At 39.7% G+C, this 17,305-nt stretch overlaps 1 protein-coding gene across 2 annotated transcripts in view; it reads right to left on the bottom strand.

Annotated features, from left to right (window-relative positions):
- Positions 1–17,305, bottom strand: part of CDC14A (cell division cycle 14A) — a gene marked incomplete at its 3' end in the record, with an annotated part of 164,610 nt that overhangs the window by 29,529 nt on the left and 117,776 nt on the right. For both annotated transcript variants that reach the window (XM_079913594.1, XM_079913593.1), the window contains exon 10: positions 3,140–3,278. In XM_079913594.1, the coding sequence (XP_079769720.1) occupies positions 3,140–3,278 (139 nt within the window). The remainder of the gene's footprint in view (positions 1–3,139; positions 3,279–17,305) is intronic.

Genomic DNA, 17,305 nt, shown 5'->3' with positions numbered 1-17,305 from the left:
TAATGGAAATCTTAGCAATGAGAAAAAAGGAAAAAAAAAAAAATTACCAGAACTAATGAATGAAAATAGTAAGGTTGCAGGATAAGAAGTTAATTTTTAAAAATCAGTTTCAGCAAAATTTTTAATTTTGCTCATTAAAAAACATACAGCACATACATCTGACAAAGAACTCATATCTAAAATATATATACAAATATTGAATCATTATGTTGTACACCTGAAACTAATATAATGTTTTATGTCCATCATGCCTCAATTAAAAAAAAAATCTCACTGAAAAGCAAAAGTGCTCTTGTGAAGCTGCCAGATACAACCTTAACTGCTTTCCCTAATATTAAATAATTTGTAGAATAACAACATCAGCTCTGTATATAGTACTGTGAAAAATAATGGTTTTATATTAACTTCAACAAATATTTTTAATTAAAAAATAAAGAACTACCACAGAAAAAAATTTTTACTGGGTAAAGACTTGGTCCAAACACCTCACAAAGGAGATACATATATAAAAGGTGTTCAAGATCATGAGTCATCAGGAAAATACAAATTAAGATACTATTTCACACCAACCAGAACGGCTTTCCCCCACCAGTCATCCCCCTCCCCTGCTGAGGGCCTCTATTGTCATGTCCCTGTCAGAAATCATCTTGTATATAAACTTATACACTTGTTTATTGTGTGTTCCTTCCACTAGAGATAGTGACACCCTGGGAGGAAAGGACCTCGTCTGTCGCATTCACTGTTGCAGCCCCAGGATCAGGAGCATTGCCTGGCAGAGAGTGTGCACCTGACATACATCTGCTGAAAGAATGAATGTCACTAACACAGTAAAGTATGTCTTCTGCCATGAGGTACATCAAGACATAGTCTCTTTTTATTTTTTTAGTGAGTTGGGCTTTTTTTAATCTTTATTGGAGTATAATTGCTTCACAATACTGTGTTAGTTTCTGTTGTACAACAAATCAGCCATATGCATACATATGTCCCCACATCCCCTCCCTCTTGAGCCTCCCTCCCACCCTCCTTATCCCACCCCTCTAGGTCATTGCAAAGCATGAAAAGACAGCCCTCAGAATGGGAGAAAATATTTGCAAAAGACATAGTCTTGAATAAGGAAAATAGGAGAGAAGGAGAAAACAAAATAAGTGTACACAATTAAGTAAAGCAAAATACTATGTCTGGTGCCACTTAGAGGCATAAAGTAAATTAGGCCATAGACCGATACCTAGAAGGAGGCAATCAGAAAGGCCTGTGAAAGCCCATGAGTAATGCAGACATTTCTCCATAGAAATGGCTCTATAGGAAATACTGCAAAATATAGAAGGTATAGTGCCTCAGATCGAGAACCTGCCTTCAGGAAGGTTCTGACCTAAACATTAGTAATAACTGATTTTAATATCTCGTTATATAAGGAAGTCATTCCTGCACCTCAGATTCACAGATAGTAGAAAACTACAGTATTGACTCACACCTAAGTAAATAACCTAAGTTTTGCCGCTTAAGTATCTATAAATGAAAAAGCCTTCAACTTAGAATGCCTTTGCCTCATAACCCTAATTTCTTCTGTTATTATTTTGAGACATGGCAGAGAGAGAAGGCAGAGTAGGAAGTAGGAAGGAGTACGCAGGCATGAAGTGGGAGGGTTGTGGCATCTGGTGGCCTGAGACATTTAGGTGAATTTGACCAGTGGTGTTCTCAGGAAAATCTCCTCACCTTGTGAACTGTACTTAGCAGAGAGCCAGGGGCAAGGTGAGTATTCGGTAGGTACCTAATGAATGAACATTCTTCCAAACAATGATTTTAAGAGATGGCTTAAAGATCCAGGTTTAGGAATGTTTTTTGTTTTCTAACCCTAAGGCCATTTATCCAACTTTAGTAAGTAATTAGCACAACAAGCCCCTGGCAGATACACAGCACAAAGTCCCATGCTGTAGGCACACATAATGCAAAATAATGGAAACCTCTGGCAGAGAATCTGACAAGAAGAAAGCTCTAAAATAATATAATTATTTGATTTGCATCTCACAGGACAAAAACCTAGGAACTTGTCTTCTTAATGATCCTGTTCTTGGGTATTTTTTCCTTGTGTATTCATTACACTTCCACCTCATTCTTTTAAGCTAAGGTATAACTGCACATGTTTCAGCATGTCTTTTCCTATCACTTATTCCCTCTGGGATTGACAATTAAAGTAACTGCTCAGTAAGCTCAAATCCTTTTATCCATTTCAGATGCTTAAAGCTTGTTTACAGCATCTTTCTATGAAATTCATGATCATTTGTTTCTCACCGACATAAAATGATTTAAATGGGAAAGGAATTATCTGGAAAAGAATGCTATTCCATATAGATCCACACCAGAATAAAAAGAAAAAAGTGAAATTTTAGTATAAGACATCACCAATTGATTTTAGAGCTGGACCTAAATCAGCTAGTGCTTATTTCATCTCTTCATTTTCTTAATGGGTAAATTAATGGTAATTTCTGAAATTTTAAGGGGAAATCAGAAAGGATTGTACTCTTACAGGTTAAACCTCCCCGCCTTGCGGGCTGGGGTTTGACAAACAGTTAATGAATGAGTACGTGAACAGATGAAGGAAGGAATTTATAAGTATTCTTCTAAATAATGGTCATAAAGCTAGTTAGCGGTATAGCCAGGACTAAAACCCAGTCTTCTTTATTTCTTCCTTGGTAACTCATAAGCTGCAGCTACATGAGCAGCTTAGTTAGTTGTCAGAGGAGCGGCAATGTCATCGAAATCCTGGACTGACCTCTGTGGTGTGTTTTTTCTTGTTCTGCTTTTAGATGTGCAAACAAAAAAAAAGAATGAAAAGTGCCAAGTGGGCTGACATAAGAAAATTGCACTGTAGCCAGATCACACATAGAAAATGACAGAAAAAAGGTAGGCAGAGATGGCTCTGTGATTTTCTCCTCACTCTCACCTGATCTAAGAAATATAAAAGGTACAAAGTTAGAATGCATTAGCTGTCAAATCAACAACGTTCCATTAGAGGTACAGCCTTCTCTAACAATGCAGCCATTTCACAACCACGGGCTTGACATAGTCCACAACCAGGGAACAAGCGGCAGAAATAATCAGGAACAAGAACATCATGTGATAATGGAGACACTATACTTACTCTTCCAGGAAGTGCTGCTGGGGTCCTATAATAGAGCCGGGCCGGCATATTCTGATCCAAGCAATTATTTCTGCGTGTGTAAACCTGTAGTGTTTCATGACATAACAGGCTATCAAGGTCCCTGTTCTTCCAAGACCAGCTGTAAGAGAGGGAAACACAACAAGAAATACAAAATATAGCAAATGTACCCACAAAAACTCTGAAATTAAACCCTGTCCAGAAGATGCTATGGTTTCAAATATAATACAAAATTTTTAAACCCAGGCAATAAGGTAATGCTTTTTCATGATTGGGGGGAGGGGCTGAAAGATAATTCTAACTCAAGAAATTTTTAAAAAATAGATCATAGGATCAAAATAAACATATGTAAAAATATATATAAATATCAGAGCAAGTATCTTGAAAATTATGGAGAGTTCAACCCCCGAGGGCCTTTGAGAATGACCGTCACTGTGAACATTGTTAAGGCAATACTGGTTCTAGACAAGCACTTGCAAAATATCAGCTGTCAGGGACTTCCTGGCGGTCCAGTGGTTAAGACTCCACGCTCCCAATGCAGGGGCGCCCAGGTTCGATCCCTGGTTGGGGAACTAAGATCCCACATTTCACTGCAACTAAGTCCACGTACCGCAACTAGAGAAGCCCGTGCGCCACACCAAAGAGCCAGTTCAGCCAAAAGTAAATAAATAAATTTTTTTAAATATATAAACTAACTTAAAAAAAAAACCAGCTGTCAGGTGTCCCCATGCTCCCCATCCTTAGCTCCAGCCCAGGCTGAGATGAACCTTCAGTTAACAGTTTGTGGACTTCCCTGGTGGTGCAGTGGTTAAGAATCTGCCTTCCAACACAGGGGACGTGGCCTTCAAGCCCTGGCCTGGGAAGATCCCACATGCCGCGGAGCAACTAAGCCCGTGCATCACAACTACTGAGCCCACGTGCCACAACTACTGAAGCCCACGCGCCTAGAGCCTGTGCTCTGCTACAAGGGAAGCCACCGCAACAAGAAGCCTGTGCACTGCAACAAAGAGTAGCCCCCGCTTGTTGCAACTAGATAAAGCCCACACACAGCAAGACCCAAGGCAACAAAAAATTAATTAATTTAAAAAAAAAACACTTTGTGTGTGTGACTCTGAGTCAGTAGCGTAACTGATTATATTATCATGATCATTCTTTTAAGCCTATGTAAATGGTGAGGTTTTTTTAAACTTATCGTAGAATAAGGAATTATAGAATCAAAGTAAGAAGACACCATAAGTATCATCAGGCCCCATTAGCTGCCTAACTCATGACTGTTTCAGTACTATCTCCACCAGGTGGTCCTAACCTCTATGGAACTCCTTCAGAGACCAGGATTTCATTATTTCCTCAGCCAACAGGTATTGATGGAGCAGCTACTACCTGCCAGGTACTGTGCTAGAAGCTGGGGATAAGGTGACAAATAAAACAGACATGGTCCTGGCCCTTATGAGAACACACAATCCACTAAGAACCAAGCCAACAGAAGTGCTCAAGTTTCCTTTCTTGAGGCTCTTAAATTTTTTGGAAACTTTTGTGTCAACATATTTCTTATGTTGAACCCAATTTCTGTTATGTAGGAGAAATTAATATAATTAGAAATGATTTTCAAGGATGCATTGGTTACTATCATGATCAAAATGTTCTTCAAAGGGTTTTTACAAATTGCGATTTCTTTTTCCTCTCTCCACAGAAACAAAAGTGATAGGATGAAGATGGCAGTGTGGGAAGACGCGGAGTTAGCATCTCCCCACGATTAGGGCACCTGCCAGCCACCAGTGGGGGACTCTGACGCCCAAGGAGATGGGAGGAACCCCCAAGTGAACCAGTAGGATGTGGGGGGACTGAGGGGGGAGCAGAAGTGGAGGCCAGACAGGATCGGTGCCCCTGAGGCCAGGGAGATCAGGAGAGGCAGGCAGGAGGGACTCCCCAGGAAGAGCAGGAGAGGAGTGGAGGGTGATCGCCTGGCCCTCCAGGGAGCCTGCTGGGCTCCCAAGACGGGACCCCCTCTCCAAAGCCCCATCAAGGCCACGTGGGTCCTGGGGCCATGAGAAGGAGGCTGGGGAGATCAAGAGAGGCAGGTGGGAGGAGGCATCTGGGAGGAGTGGGAGAAGTGCAGAGGGCAATTGCCCTGCCCACTCAGGCCTGGGGAGCCTGCTGAGCTCCTAGGCCGGTTCCCTGCACTCCAAGGCTGCCCCCCACCACTGGGGGCATAGGAGGGAGGCCGGGGAGATCAGGAGAGGCAGGCAGGAGGAGCCCTCCCAGACCGGAGGAGCAGGAGAGGAGAGGAGGGCGTTTGCCCCACCCACTGCGGCCCAGGAAGCCTGCTGGCCTCCCAGGTGAGGTCCCCTGCTCTCTGAGACCAGGGGTGGGGGGCACACCTGGGCCCCTTCTGTTCCTTGAGCCTAAGCCCCACCCTCCACAGCCCCCAGGGCCTTTTCCAGCCCTGTGGGTCCTGAGCATTGGCCCTACCCACCACCCAAACCTTGCCCTTGCTTAGGCCCTGCCCTCCACAGCCAAGGCCTTTTCCTTTATTTATTTTTTTCTCTTTTCCCTCCTCCTCTTTTTTACTATTGTGGTACTGATGTACCTTCCGGTTGTCGATTCATCTCTATTTTTATTTTTATATTCTTTCTAACATATCTGTCAGTTTCCCAATCTATTTTTTTTTTACTTTGTTATTGTTCTATTTTTTTTTTTTTGCCATCCCACGCAACTTGCAGGATCTTAGTTCACGAGCCAGGGGTCAGGCTGAAGCTCCTGTGGTGGGAGCTCCGAGTCCGAACCACTGGACAAACAGAGAACCTCAGAGCCCAGGGAATAGTCATCAGAATGAGGTCTCACAAAGTTCCTCATCTCAGCACCTAAACTTAGCTCTACACAATAGCCTACAAACTCCACTGTTGGAAGCCTCAGGCCAAACAATCAGTAAGACAGGAACAAAATCTCACTCATAACAAAAAAAAAGAGACAGAAAAAAGGATGTCACAGATGAAGGAGCAAGGTAGAAACCTACAAGACCAAATAAATGAAGAGAAAATAGGCAATCTACCTGAAAAAGAATTCAGAGCAATGATAGTAAAGATGATCCAGAATCTTGGAAATAGAATGGAGGCACGGATTGAGAAAATACAAGAAATGTTTAACAAGATCTAGAAGAACTAAAGAACAAACAAACAGAGATAAACAACACAATGACTGAAATGAAAAATACACTAGAAGGAATCAATAGCAGATTAACTGAGGCAGAAGAACGGATAAGTGAGCTGGAAGACAAAATGATGGAAATGCCTGCAAGGAGCAGAATAAAGAAAAAAGGATGAAAAGAATTGAGGACAATCTCAGAGACCTCTGGAGCAGCACTAGATGCACCAACATTCGAACTAAGGGGTCCCAGAAGAAGAAGAGAAAAAGAAAGGGTCTGAGAAAATATTTGAAGAGATTATAGTTGAAAACTTCCCTAACATGGGAAAGGAAATAGTCACCCAAGTCCAGGGAGCACAGAGAGTCCCATACAGGATAAACCCTAGGAAAAACACACCAAGACACATACTAATCAAACTAACAAAAATTAAATTCAAAGAAAAACTATTAAAAGCAGAAAGGGAAAAACAAAAAATAACACACAAAGGAATCCCCATAGGTTATCAACCAACTTTTCAAAGGAAACTCTGCAGTCCAGAAGGCAGTGGCAGAATATACGTAAGGAGAATGAGGAGAGGAGCTTCAAGATGGCAGAAGAGTAAGACGCGGAGATCACCTTCCTCCCCACAGATACATCAGAAATACATCTACACGTGGAACAACTCCTACAGAACACCTACTGAACGCTGGCAGAAGACCTCAGACCTCCCAAAAGGCAAGAAACTCCCCACGTACCTGGGTAGGGCAAAAGAAAAAAGAATAAACAGAGACAAAAGGATAGGGACGGGACCTGCACCAGTAGGAGGGAGCTGTGAAGGAGGAAAGGTTTCCACACACTAGGAAGCCCCTTCGCGGGCGGAAACTGTGGGTGGCGGAGGGGGAAAGCTTCAGAGCCACGGAGGGCAACGTAGCAACAGGGGTGCTGAGGGCAAAGCGGAGAGATTCCTGCACAGAGGATCGGTGCCGACCGGCACTCACCAGCCCGAGAGGCTTGTCTGCTCACCCGCCAGGATGGACGGGGGCTGGGAGCTGAGGCTCGGGCTTCAGTTGGATCCCAGGGAGAGGATTGGGGCTGGTGGCGTGAAGACAGCCTGAAGGGGGCTAGTGCACCACAGCTAGCAGGGAGGGAGTCCGGAAGAAGTCTGGAGCTGCTGAAGAGGCAAGAGACTTTTTCTTTCCTCTTTGTTTCCTGGTGCGTGAGGAGAGGGGATTAAGAGCGCCGCTTAAAGGAGCTCCAGAGATGGGCACGAGCCGCGGCTATCAGCGCAGACCCCAGAGACGGGCATGAGACGCTAAGGGAGCTGCTGCAGCCACCAAGAAGCCTGTGTGCAAGCACAGGTCACTATCCATACCTCCCCTCCCAGGAGCCTGTGCAGCCTGCCACTGCCAGGGTCCCGTGACCCAGGGACAACTTCCCCGGGAGAACACACGGCACACCTCGGGCTGGTGCAACATCATGCTGGCCTCTGCTGCCGCAGGCTTGCCCAACATTGCGTACCCCTCCCTCCCCCCCGGCTTGAGTGAGCCACAGCTCCCGAATCAGTTGCTCCTTTAACGCTGTCCTGTCTAAGCAAAGAACAAATGCCCTCAGGCGACCTACAGGCAGAGGCAGGTCCAAATCCAAGGCTGAACCCCAGGAACTGTGTGAACAAAGAAGAGAAAGGGAAATTTCTCCCAGCAGCCTCAGAAGCAGTGGATTAAACCTCCACATTCAACTTGATATACCCTGCATCTGTAGAATACTTGAATAGACAACAAATCATTCCAAACTGAGGAGGTGGACTTTGGGAGAAATGATATACGTATTCTTTTCCCCTTTTTCTCTTTTTGTGAAGGTGTATGTGTATGCTTCTGTCCGTGATTTTGTCTGTATAGCTTTGTTTTTACCATTTGTCCTGGGTTCTGTGTGTCCATTTCTTTTTTTTTTTAGTATAGTTTTTAGCATTTGTTATCATTGGTGGATTTGTTTTTTGGTTTGGTTGCTCTCTACTTTCTTTTTTTATGTTTTTATTACTTAACAAAATTATTTTAATAATTATTTTTTATTTTAATAACTTTATTTTATTTTATTTTACCTTCTTCGTTCTTTCTCTTTTTTCCCCCTTTTATTCTGAGTCATGTGGATGACAGGCTCTTGGTGCTCCAGCCAGACGTCAGGGCTGTGTCTCTGAGGTGGGAGAGCCAAGTTCAGGACACTGGTCCACAAGAGACCTCCCAGCTCCACATAATATCAAACAGCAGAAATCTCCCAGAGATCTCCATCTCAACACCAAGACCGAGCTCCACTCAATGACCAACAAGCTACAGTGCTGGACACCCCATGCCGAACAACTAGCTAGACAGGAACACAACCCCATCCATTAGCAGACAGGCTGCCTAAAATCATACTAAGGCCACAGACACCCCAAAACACACCACCAGACGTGGACCTGCCCACCAGAAAGACAAGATCCAGCCTCATCCACCAGAACACAGGCACTAGTCCCCTCCACGAGGAAGCCTACAAAACCCACTAAACCAACCTTAGCCACTGGGGACAGACACCAAAAACAACGGGAACTACGAACTTGCAGCCTGCAAAAAGGAGACCCCAAACACAGTCAGTTAAGCAAAATGAGAAGACAGAGAAACACACAGAAGATGAAGGAGCATGGTAAAAACCCACCAGATCTAACAAGTAAAGAGGAAATAGGCAGTCTACCTGAAAAATAATTCAGAATAATGATAGTAAAGATGATCCAAATCTTGGAAATACAATGGAGAAAATACAAGAAACATATAACAAGGACCTAGAAGAACTACAGAGCAAACAAACAGTGATGAACAACAAAATACATGAAATTAAAAATTCTCTAGAAGTGATCAATAGCAGAATAACTGAGGCAGAAAAACGGATAAGTGACCTGGAAGGTAAAATAGTGGAAATAACTACTGCAGAGCAGAATAAAGAAAAAAGAATGAAAAGAATTGATGACTGTCTCAGAGACCTCTGGGACAACATAAATGCACCAACATTCGAATTATACGGGTCTGAGAAGAAGAGAAAAAGAAAGGGACAGAGAAAATATTTGAAGAGAGTATAGTTGAAAATTTCCCTAATATGTGAAAGGAAATAGTTAATCAAGTCCATGAAGCATAGAGAGTCCCATGCGGATAAATACAAGGAGAAACATGCCAAGACACATATTAATCAAACTATCAAAAATTAAATACAAATAAAACATGCTAAAAGCAGCAAGGGAAAAACTACAAATAGCATACAAGGGAATCCCCATAAGGTTAACAGCTGATCTTTCAGCAGAAACTCTACAAGCCAGAGGGAGTGGTATGACATATTTAAAGGGATGAAGGAGAAAAACCTACCACCAAGATTACTCTACCCAGCAAGGATCTCATTCAGATTTGACGGAGAAATTAAAACATTTACAGACAAGCAAAAGCTGAGAGAATTCAGCACCACCAAACCACCTTTACAACAAATGCTAAAGGAACTTCTCTAGGCAGGAAACAAAAGAGAAGGAAAAGACCTACAATAACAAAGCCGAAAAAATTAAGAAAATAGTAATAGGAACGTACATATCGATAATTACCTTAGATGTAAATGGATTAAATCCTCCAACCAAAAGACATACACTGGCTGAATGAATACAAAAACAAGACCTCTATATATGCTGTCTACAAGAGACCCACTTCAGACCTAGAGACACATACAGACTGAAAGTGAGGGGATGGGAAAAGATAATCAATGCAAATGGAAATCAAAGAGAGCTGGAGTAGCAATTCTCATATCAGACAAAATAGACTTTAAAACAAAGACTATTACAAGAGACAAAAAAGGACATTACATAAAGATCATGGGATAAATCCAAGAAGATATAACAATTGTAAATATTTATGCACCCAACATAGGGGCACCTCAGTACATAAGGCATGTACAAACAGCCATAAAAGGGAAAATCAACAGTAACATAATCATAGTAGGGGACTGTAACACCCACTTTCACCAATGGACAGATCATCCAAAATGAAAATAAATAAGGAAACACAAGCTTTAAATGATACATTAAACAACATGGACTTAATTGATATTTATAGGACATTCCATCCAAAAACAACAGAATACACAATCTTCTCAAGTGCCCCTGAAACATTCTCTAGGATAGATCATATCTTGGGTCACAAATCAAGCCTTGGCAAATTTAAGAAAATTGAAATCGTATCAAGTATCTTTTCCAAACACACCCCATGAGACTAGATATCAATTACAGGAAAAAATCTGTAAAAACTACAAACACATGGAGGCTAAACAATACACTACTTAATAACCAAGAGATCACTGAAGAAATCAAAGAGGAAATCAGAAAATACCTAGAAACAAATGACAATGAAAACATGATGACCCAATACCTATAGGAATGCAGCAAAAGCAGTTCTAAGAGGGAAATTTATAGCAATACAATCCTACCTTAAGAAACAAGAAATGTCTCAAATAAAGAACTTAATCTTACACCTAAAGAAAACAGAGAAAGAAGAACAAAAAAACCTCAAAGTTAGCAGAAGGAAAGAAATCATAAAGATCAAATCAGAAATAAATGAAAAAGAGATGACGAAAACAACAGCAAAGATCAATAAAACTAAAAGCTGGTTCTTTGAGAAGACAAACAAAATTAATAAACCACTAGCCAGACTCATAAAGAAAAAAGGGAGACTCAAATCAATAGAATTAGAAATAAAAAAGGAGAAGTAACAACTGACACTGCAGAAATACAAACGACCATGAGAGATTACTACAAGTAAGTATATGCCAATAAAATGGACAACCTGGAAGAAACGGACAAATTCTTAGAAACGCACAACCTTACGAGATTGAACCAGGAAGAAATAGAAAATGTGAACAGACCAATCACAAGCACTGAAATTGAAACTGTGATTAAAAGTCTTCCAACAAACAAAAGCCCAGGACCAGATGGCTTCACAGGCAAATTCTATCAAACATTTAGAGAAGAGCTAACACCCATCCTTCTCAAACTCTTCCAAAATATAGCAGAGGGAGGAACACTCCCAAACTCTTTCTACAAGGCCACCATCACCCTGATAACAAAACCAGACAAAGATGTCACAAAGAAAGAAAACTACAGGCCAATATCACTGATGAACATAGATGTAAAAATCGTCAACAAAATACTAGCAAACAGAATATCCAACAGCACAGTAAAAGGATCATATACCATGATCAAGTGGGGTTTATCCCAGGAATGCAAGGTTTCTTCAATATAAGCAAATCAATCAATGTGATATACCATATTAACAAATTGAAGGAGAAAAACCATATGATCATCTCAATAGATGCAGAGAAAGCTTTTGACAAAATTCAACACTCATTTATGATAAAAAGCCTCCAGAAAATAGTCATAGAGGGAACTTTCCTCAACATAATAAAGGCCATATATGACAAACCTACAGCCAACATCATCCTCAATGGTGAGAAACTGAAACCATTTCTTCTAAGATCAGGAACAAAACAACGTTGCCCACTCTCACCGCTATTATTCAACATAGTTTTGGAAGTTTTAGCCACAGCAATCAGAGAAGAAAAGGAAATAAAAGGAATCCAAATCGGAAAAGAAGAGGTAAAGCTATCACTGTTTGAAGATGACATGATACTATACACAGAGAATCCTAAAGTTGCTACCAGAAAACTACTAGAGCTAATCAATGAATCTGGTAAAGTAGCGGGATACAAAATTAATGCACAGAAATATTTTGCATTCCTATACACTAAGGATGAAAAATCAGAAAGAGAAATTAAGGAAACACTCCCATTTACCACTGCAACAAAAAGAATAAAATATCTAGGAATAAACCTACCTAAGGAGACAAAAGACCTGTATGCAGAAAATTATAAGACACTGATGAAAGAAATTAAAGATGATACAAATAGATGGACAGATATACCATGTTCTTGTAGTGGAATAATCAACATTGTGAAAATGACTCTACTACCTAAAGCAATCTACAGATTCAGTGCAATCCCTATCAAACTACCACTGGCATTTTTCACAGAACTAAAACAAAAAATTTCACAATTTGTATGGAAACACAAAAGACCACGAACAGCCAAAGCAATCTTGAGAACAAAAAACGGAGCTGGATGAATCAGGCTCCCTGACTTCAGACTATACTACAAAGCTACAGTAATCAAGACAGTATGGTACTGTCACAAAAACAGAAATATAGATCAATGGAACAGGATAGAAAGCCCAGAGATAAACCCACACACATATGGTCACCTTATCTTTGATAAAGGAGGCAGGAATGTACAGTGGAGAAAGGACAGCCTCTTCAATAAGTGGTGCTGGGAAAACTGGACAGGTACATGTAAAAGTAGGGAATTAGAACACTCCCTAACACCATACACAAAAATAAACTCAAAATGGATTAAAGACCTAAATATAAGGCCAGACACTATCAAAATCTTAGAGGAAAACATAGGCAGGACACTCTATGACATAAATCACAGCAAGATCCTTTTTGACCCACCTCCTAGAGAAGTGTAAATAAAAACAAAAATAAACAAATGGGGCCTAATGAAACTTCAAAGCTTTTGCACAGCAAAGGAAACCATAAACAACACAAAAAGACAACCCTCAGAATGGAAGAAAATATTTGCAAATGAAGCAACCGACAAAGGATTATTCTCCAAAATTTACAAGCAGCTCATGCAGCTCAATAACAAAAAAACAAACAACCCAATCCAAAAATGGGCAGAAGACCTAAATAGTCATTTCTCTAAAGAAGGTATACAGATTGCCAACAAACACATGAAAGAATGCTCAACATCATTAATCATTAGAAAAATGCAAATCAAAACTACAATGAGATATCATCTCACACCGGTCAGAATGGCCATCATCAAAAAATCTACAAACAATAAATGCTGGAGAGGGTGTGGAGAAAACGGAACACTCTTGCACTGTTGGTGGGAATGTAAATTGATACAGCCACTATGGAAAACAGTATGGAGGTTCCTTAAAAAACTAAAAATAGAACTACCATACTACCCAGCAATCCCACTACTGGGCATATACCCTAAGAAAACCATAATTCAAAAAGAGTCATGTACCAAAATGTTCATTGCAGCTCTATTTACAATAGCCAGAACATGGAAGAAACCTAAGTGTCCATCAACAGATGAATGGATAAAGAAGATATGGCATATATATATACAGTGGAACATTACTCAGCCATGAAAAGAAACAAAATTGAGTTATTTGTAGTGAGGTGGATGGACCTAGAGTCCATTATACAGAGTGAAGTAAATCAGAAAGAGAAAAAGAAATACTGTATGCTGACACATATATATGGAATCTAAGAAAAAAAAAATAGGTCATGAAGAACCTAGGGGCAAGACGGGAATAAAGACACGGACCTACTAGAGAATGGACTTGAGGATATAGGGAGGGGGAAGGGTAAGCTGTGACAAAGTGAAAGGTGGCATGGACATATATACACTACCAAATGTAAAATAGATAGCTAGTGGGAAGCAGCCGCATAGCACAGGGAGATCAGCTCGATGCTTTGTGACCACCTAGAGAGGTGGGATAGGGAGGGTGGGAGGGAGGGATACGCAAGAGGGAAGACTATGGGGACATATGCATATGTATATCTGATTCACTTTGTTAAAAAGCAGAAACTAACACACCAGTGTAAAGCAATTAAACTGCAATAAAGATGTTAAAAAAAAAAAAATGAATGCAGTTCTCTCTTACCCTGTTCATTGAAACAAATTCTCCCAAAACGTAAATTAAGGAAGATTTGCTTGAAATTTTCATTAATAGGTTTATAGCTTTAATATGTTAATAAATCACACAGTTTTTTTTCACTTAAGTAAAACAAAAAGAATATACTTAAGGTGAGGAAAGAGAAAAACCTACAATCAAGATTACTCTACCCAGCAAGGATCTCATTCAGATTCGATGGAGTAGTCAAAAGCTATTCAGAGAAGCAAAAGCTAAGAGAAATCAGCACCACCAAACCAGCTTTACAACAAATGGTAAAGAAACTTCTCTAGGCAGGTAACACAAAAGAAAAAGACCCACAAAAACAAACCCAAAAGAATTAAGAAAATGGTAATAGGAACATACATATCGATAATAACCTTGAATGTAAATGGATTAAATGCCCCAACCAAAAGACACAGACTGGCTGAATGGATACAAAAACAAGACACATATATATGCTGTCTACAAGAGATCCACTTCAGACCTAGGGACTCATACAGACTGAAAGTGAAGTGATAAAAAAAGATATTCCAGGCAAATGGAAATCAAAAGAAAGCTGGAGTAGCAATACTCGTATCAGATAAAATAGACTTTAAAATAAAGACTGTTACAAGAGATAAGGAGGGACACTGCATAATGATCAAAGGATCAATCCAAGAAAAAGATATAACAATTATAAATATTTATGCACCCAACATAGGAGCACCTCAATACATAAGGCAAATGCTAACACCATGAAAGGAGAAATCAACACTAACACAATAATAGTAGGGGACTTTAACACCCCACTTAAACCAATGGACAGATCATCCAGACAGAAAATAAATAAGGAAACACAAGCTTTACATTATACAATAAACCAGATAGATTTAATTGATATTTATAGAACATTCCACCCAAAAGTGACAGAATACACTTTCTTCTTAAGTGCACAGAGAATATTATCCAAGATAGATCACATCTTGGGTCACAAATCAAGCCTCAGAAAATTTAAGAGAGCTGAAATCATATCAAACATCTTTTCTGACCACAGCGCTATGAGATTGGAAATCAACTGCAGGAAATAAACTGTAAAAAACACAAATACGTGGAGGCTAAACAGTGCACTACTAAATAACCAAGAGATCACTGAAGAAATCAAAGAAGAAATTTAAAAATACATAGAAACAAATGACAACAACACAAAATAAACAAAACCTATAGGACGCAGCAAAAGCAGTTCTAAGAGAGACGTTTATAGCAATTCAATCTCACCTCAAGAAACAGGAAAAATCTCAAATAAATAATCAAACCCTACACTAAAAACCACTAGACAAAGAAGAACAAAGAAAACCCAAACCCAAAGTCAGTGGAAGGAAAGAAATCATAAAGATCAAATCAGAAATAAATGAAAAAGAAATGAAGAAAACAATAGCAAAGATCAATAAAACTAAAAGCTGGTTCTTTTTGATAAAGAACTGATAAAGCCTTAGCCAGACTCATCAAGAAAAAAGGGAGAGGATGCAAATCAACAAAATTAGAAATGAAAAAGGAGAAATCACAACAGACACTGCAGAAATACAAAGGATTATACAAGACTACTACAAACAACTATATGCCAATAAAATGGACAACCATGAAGAAATGGACAAATTCTTGGAAAGGTACAAGTTTCCAAGATGGAACCAGGAAGAATTAGAACATATAAACAGACCTATCACAAATAATGAAATTGAAACCGTAATTAAAAATCTTCCAACAAACAAAAGTCCAGGACCAGATGGCTTCACAGGTGAATTCTATCAAACATTTAGAGAAGAGCTAACACTGATCCTTCTCAAACGCTTCCAAAAAATTGCAGAGGGAGAAACACTCCCAAATTCTTTCTACAAAGCCACCATCACCCTGATACCAAAACCAGAAAAAGGTATCACAAAAAAAAAGAAAATTATAGACCAGTATCACTGATGAACATAGATGCAAAAATCCTGAACAAAATACTAGCAAACAGAATCCAACAGCACATTAAAAAGATCATACACCATGATCAAGTGGGATTTACCCCAGGGATGCAAGGATTCTTCAATATACACAAATCAATCAATGTGACACACCACATTAACAAGTTAAGCAATAAAAACCATATGATCATCTCAATAGATGCAAAAGAAGCTTTCGACAAAATTCAACACCCACTTATGATAAAAACTCTCCAGAAAATGGGCAGAGAGGGAACCTACCTCAACACAATAAAGGCCATATATGATAAACCCACAGCAAGCATCATACTCAATGGTGAAAAACTGAAAGCATTTCCACTAAGATCAGGAACAAGGCAAGTATGTCCACTCTTGCCACTCTTATTCAACATAGTTTTGGAAGTCCTAGCCACAGCAATCAGAAAAGAAAAAGACATAAAAGGAATACAAATTGGAAAAGAAGAAGTAAAACTGTCATTGTTTGCAGATGACATGATACTATACATAGAAAAACCTAAAGATGCCACCAGGAAACTACTAGAACTAATCAATGAATTTGGTAAGGTTGCAGGATAAAAAATTAATGCACAGAAATCTCTGGCATTCCTACACACCAACAACGAAAAATCAGAAAGCGAAATTAAGGAAACACTCCCATTTACCACTGCAACAAAAATAATAAAATACCTAGGAATAAACCTGCCTAAGGAGGCAAAAGACTTGTACTCAGAAAACTATAAAACACTGATGAAAGAAATCAAAGATGACGTGAACAGACGGAGAAATATACCATGTTCTTGGATTGGAAGAATCAATATTGTGAAAATGACTATACTACCCAAAGCAATCTACAAATTCAGTGCAATCCCTAGCAAACTACCAATGGCATTCTTCACAGAATTAGAACAAAATATTTTACAATTCGTATGGAAACACAAAAGACCCCGAAGAGCCAAAGCAATCTTGAGAAAGAAAAACAGAGTTGGAGGAATCAGGCTCCCTGATTTCAGACTATACTACAAAGCTACAGTAATGAAGGCAGTATGGTACTGGCACAAAAACAGAAATATAGATCAATGGTACAGGATAGAATGCCCAGAGTTAAACCCATGCACATATGGGCACCTAATTTACAACAAAGAAGGTGAGAATATACAATGGAGAAAAGACATCCTCTTCAAAAAGTTGTGCTGGGAAAGCTGGACAGCTACATGTAAAAGAATGAAATTAGAACACTCCCTAACATCATACACAAAAATAAACTCCAA

This window comes from Stenella coeruleoalba (genome assembly GCF_951394435.1).
Source record: "Stenella coeruleoalba genome assembly, chromosome: 1".
NCBI classification, from domain to species: domain Eukaryota; kingdom Metazoa; phylum Chordata; class Mammalia; order Artiodactyla; family Delphinidae; genus Stenella; species Stenella coeruleoalba.
This window is presented reverse-complemented; position numbering and strand designations above follow the sequence as displayed.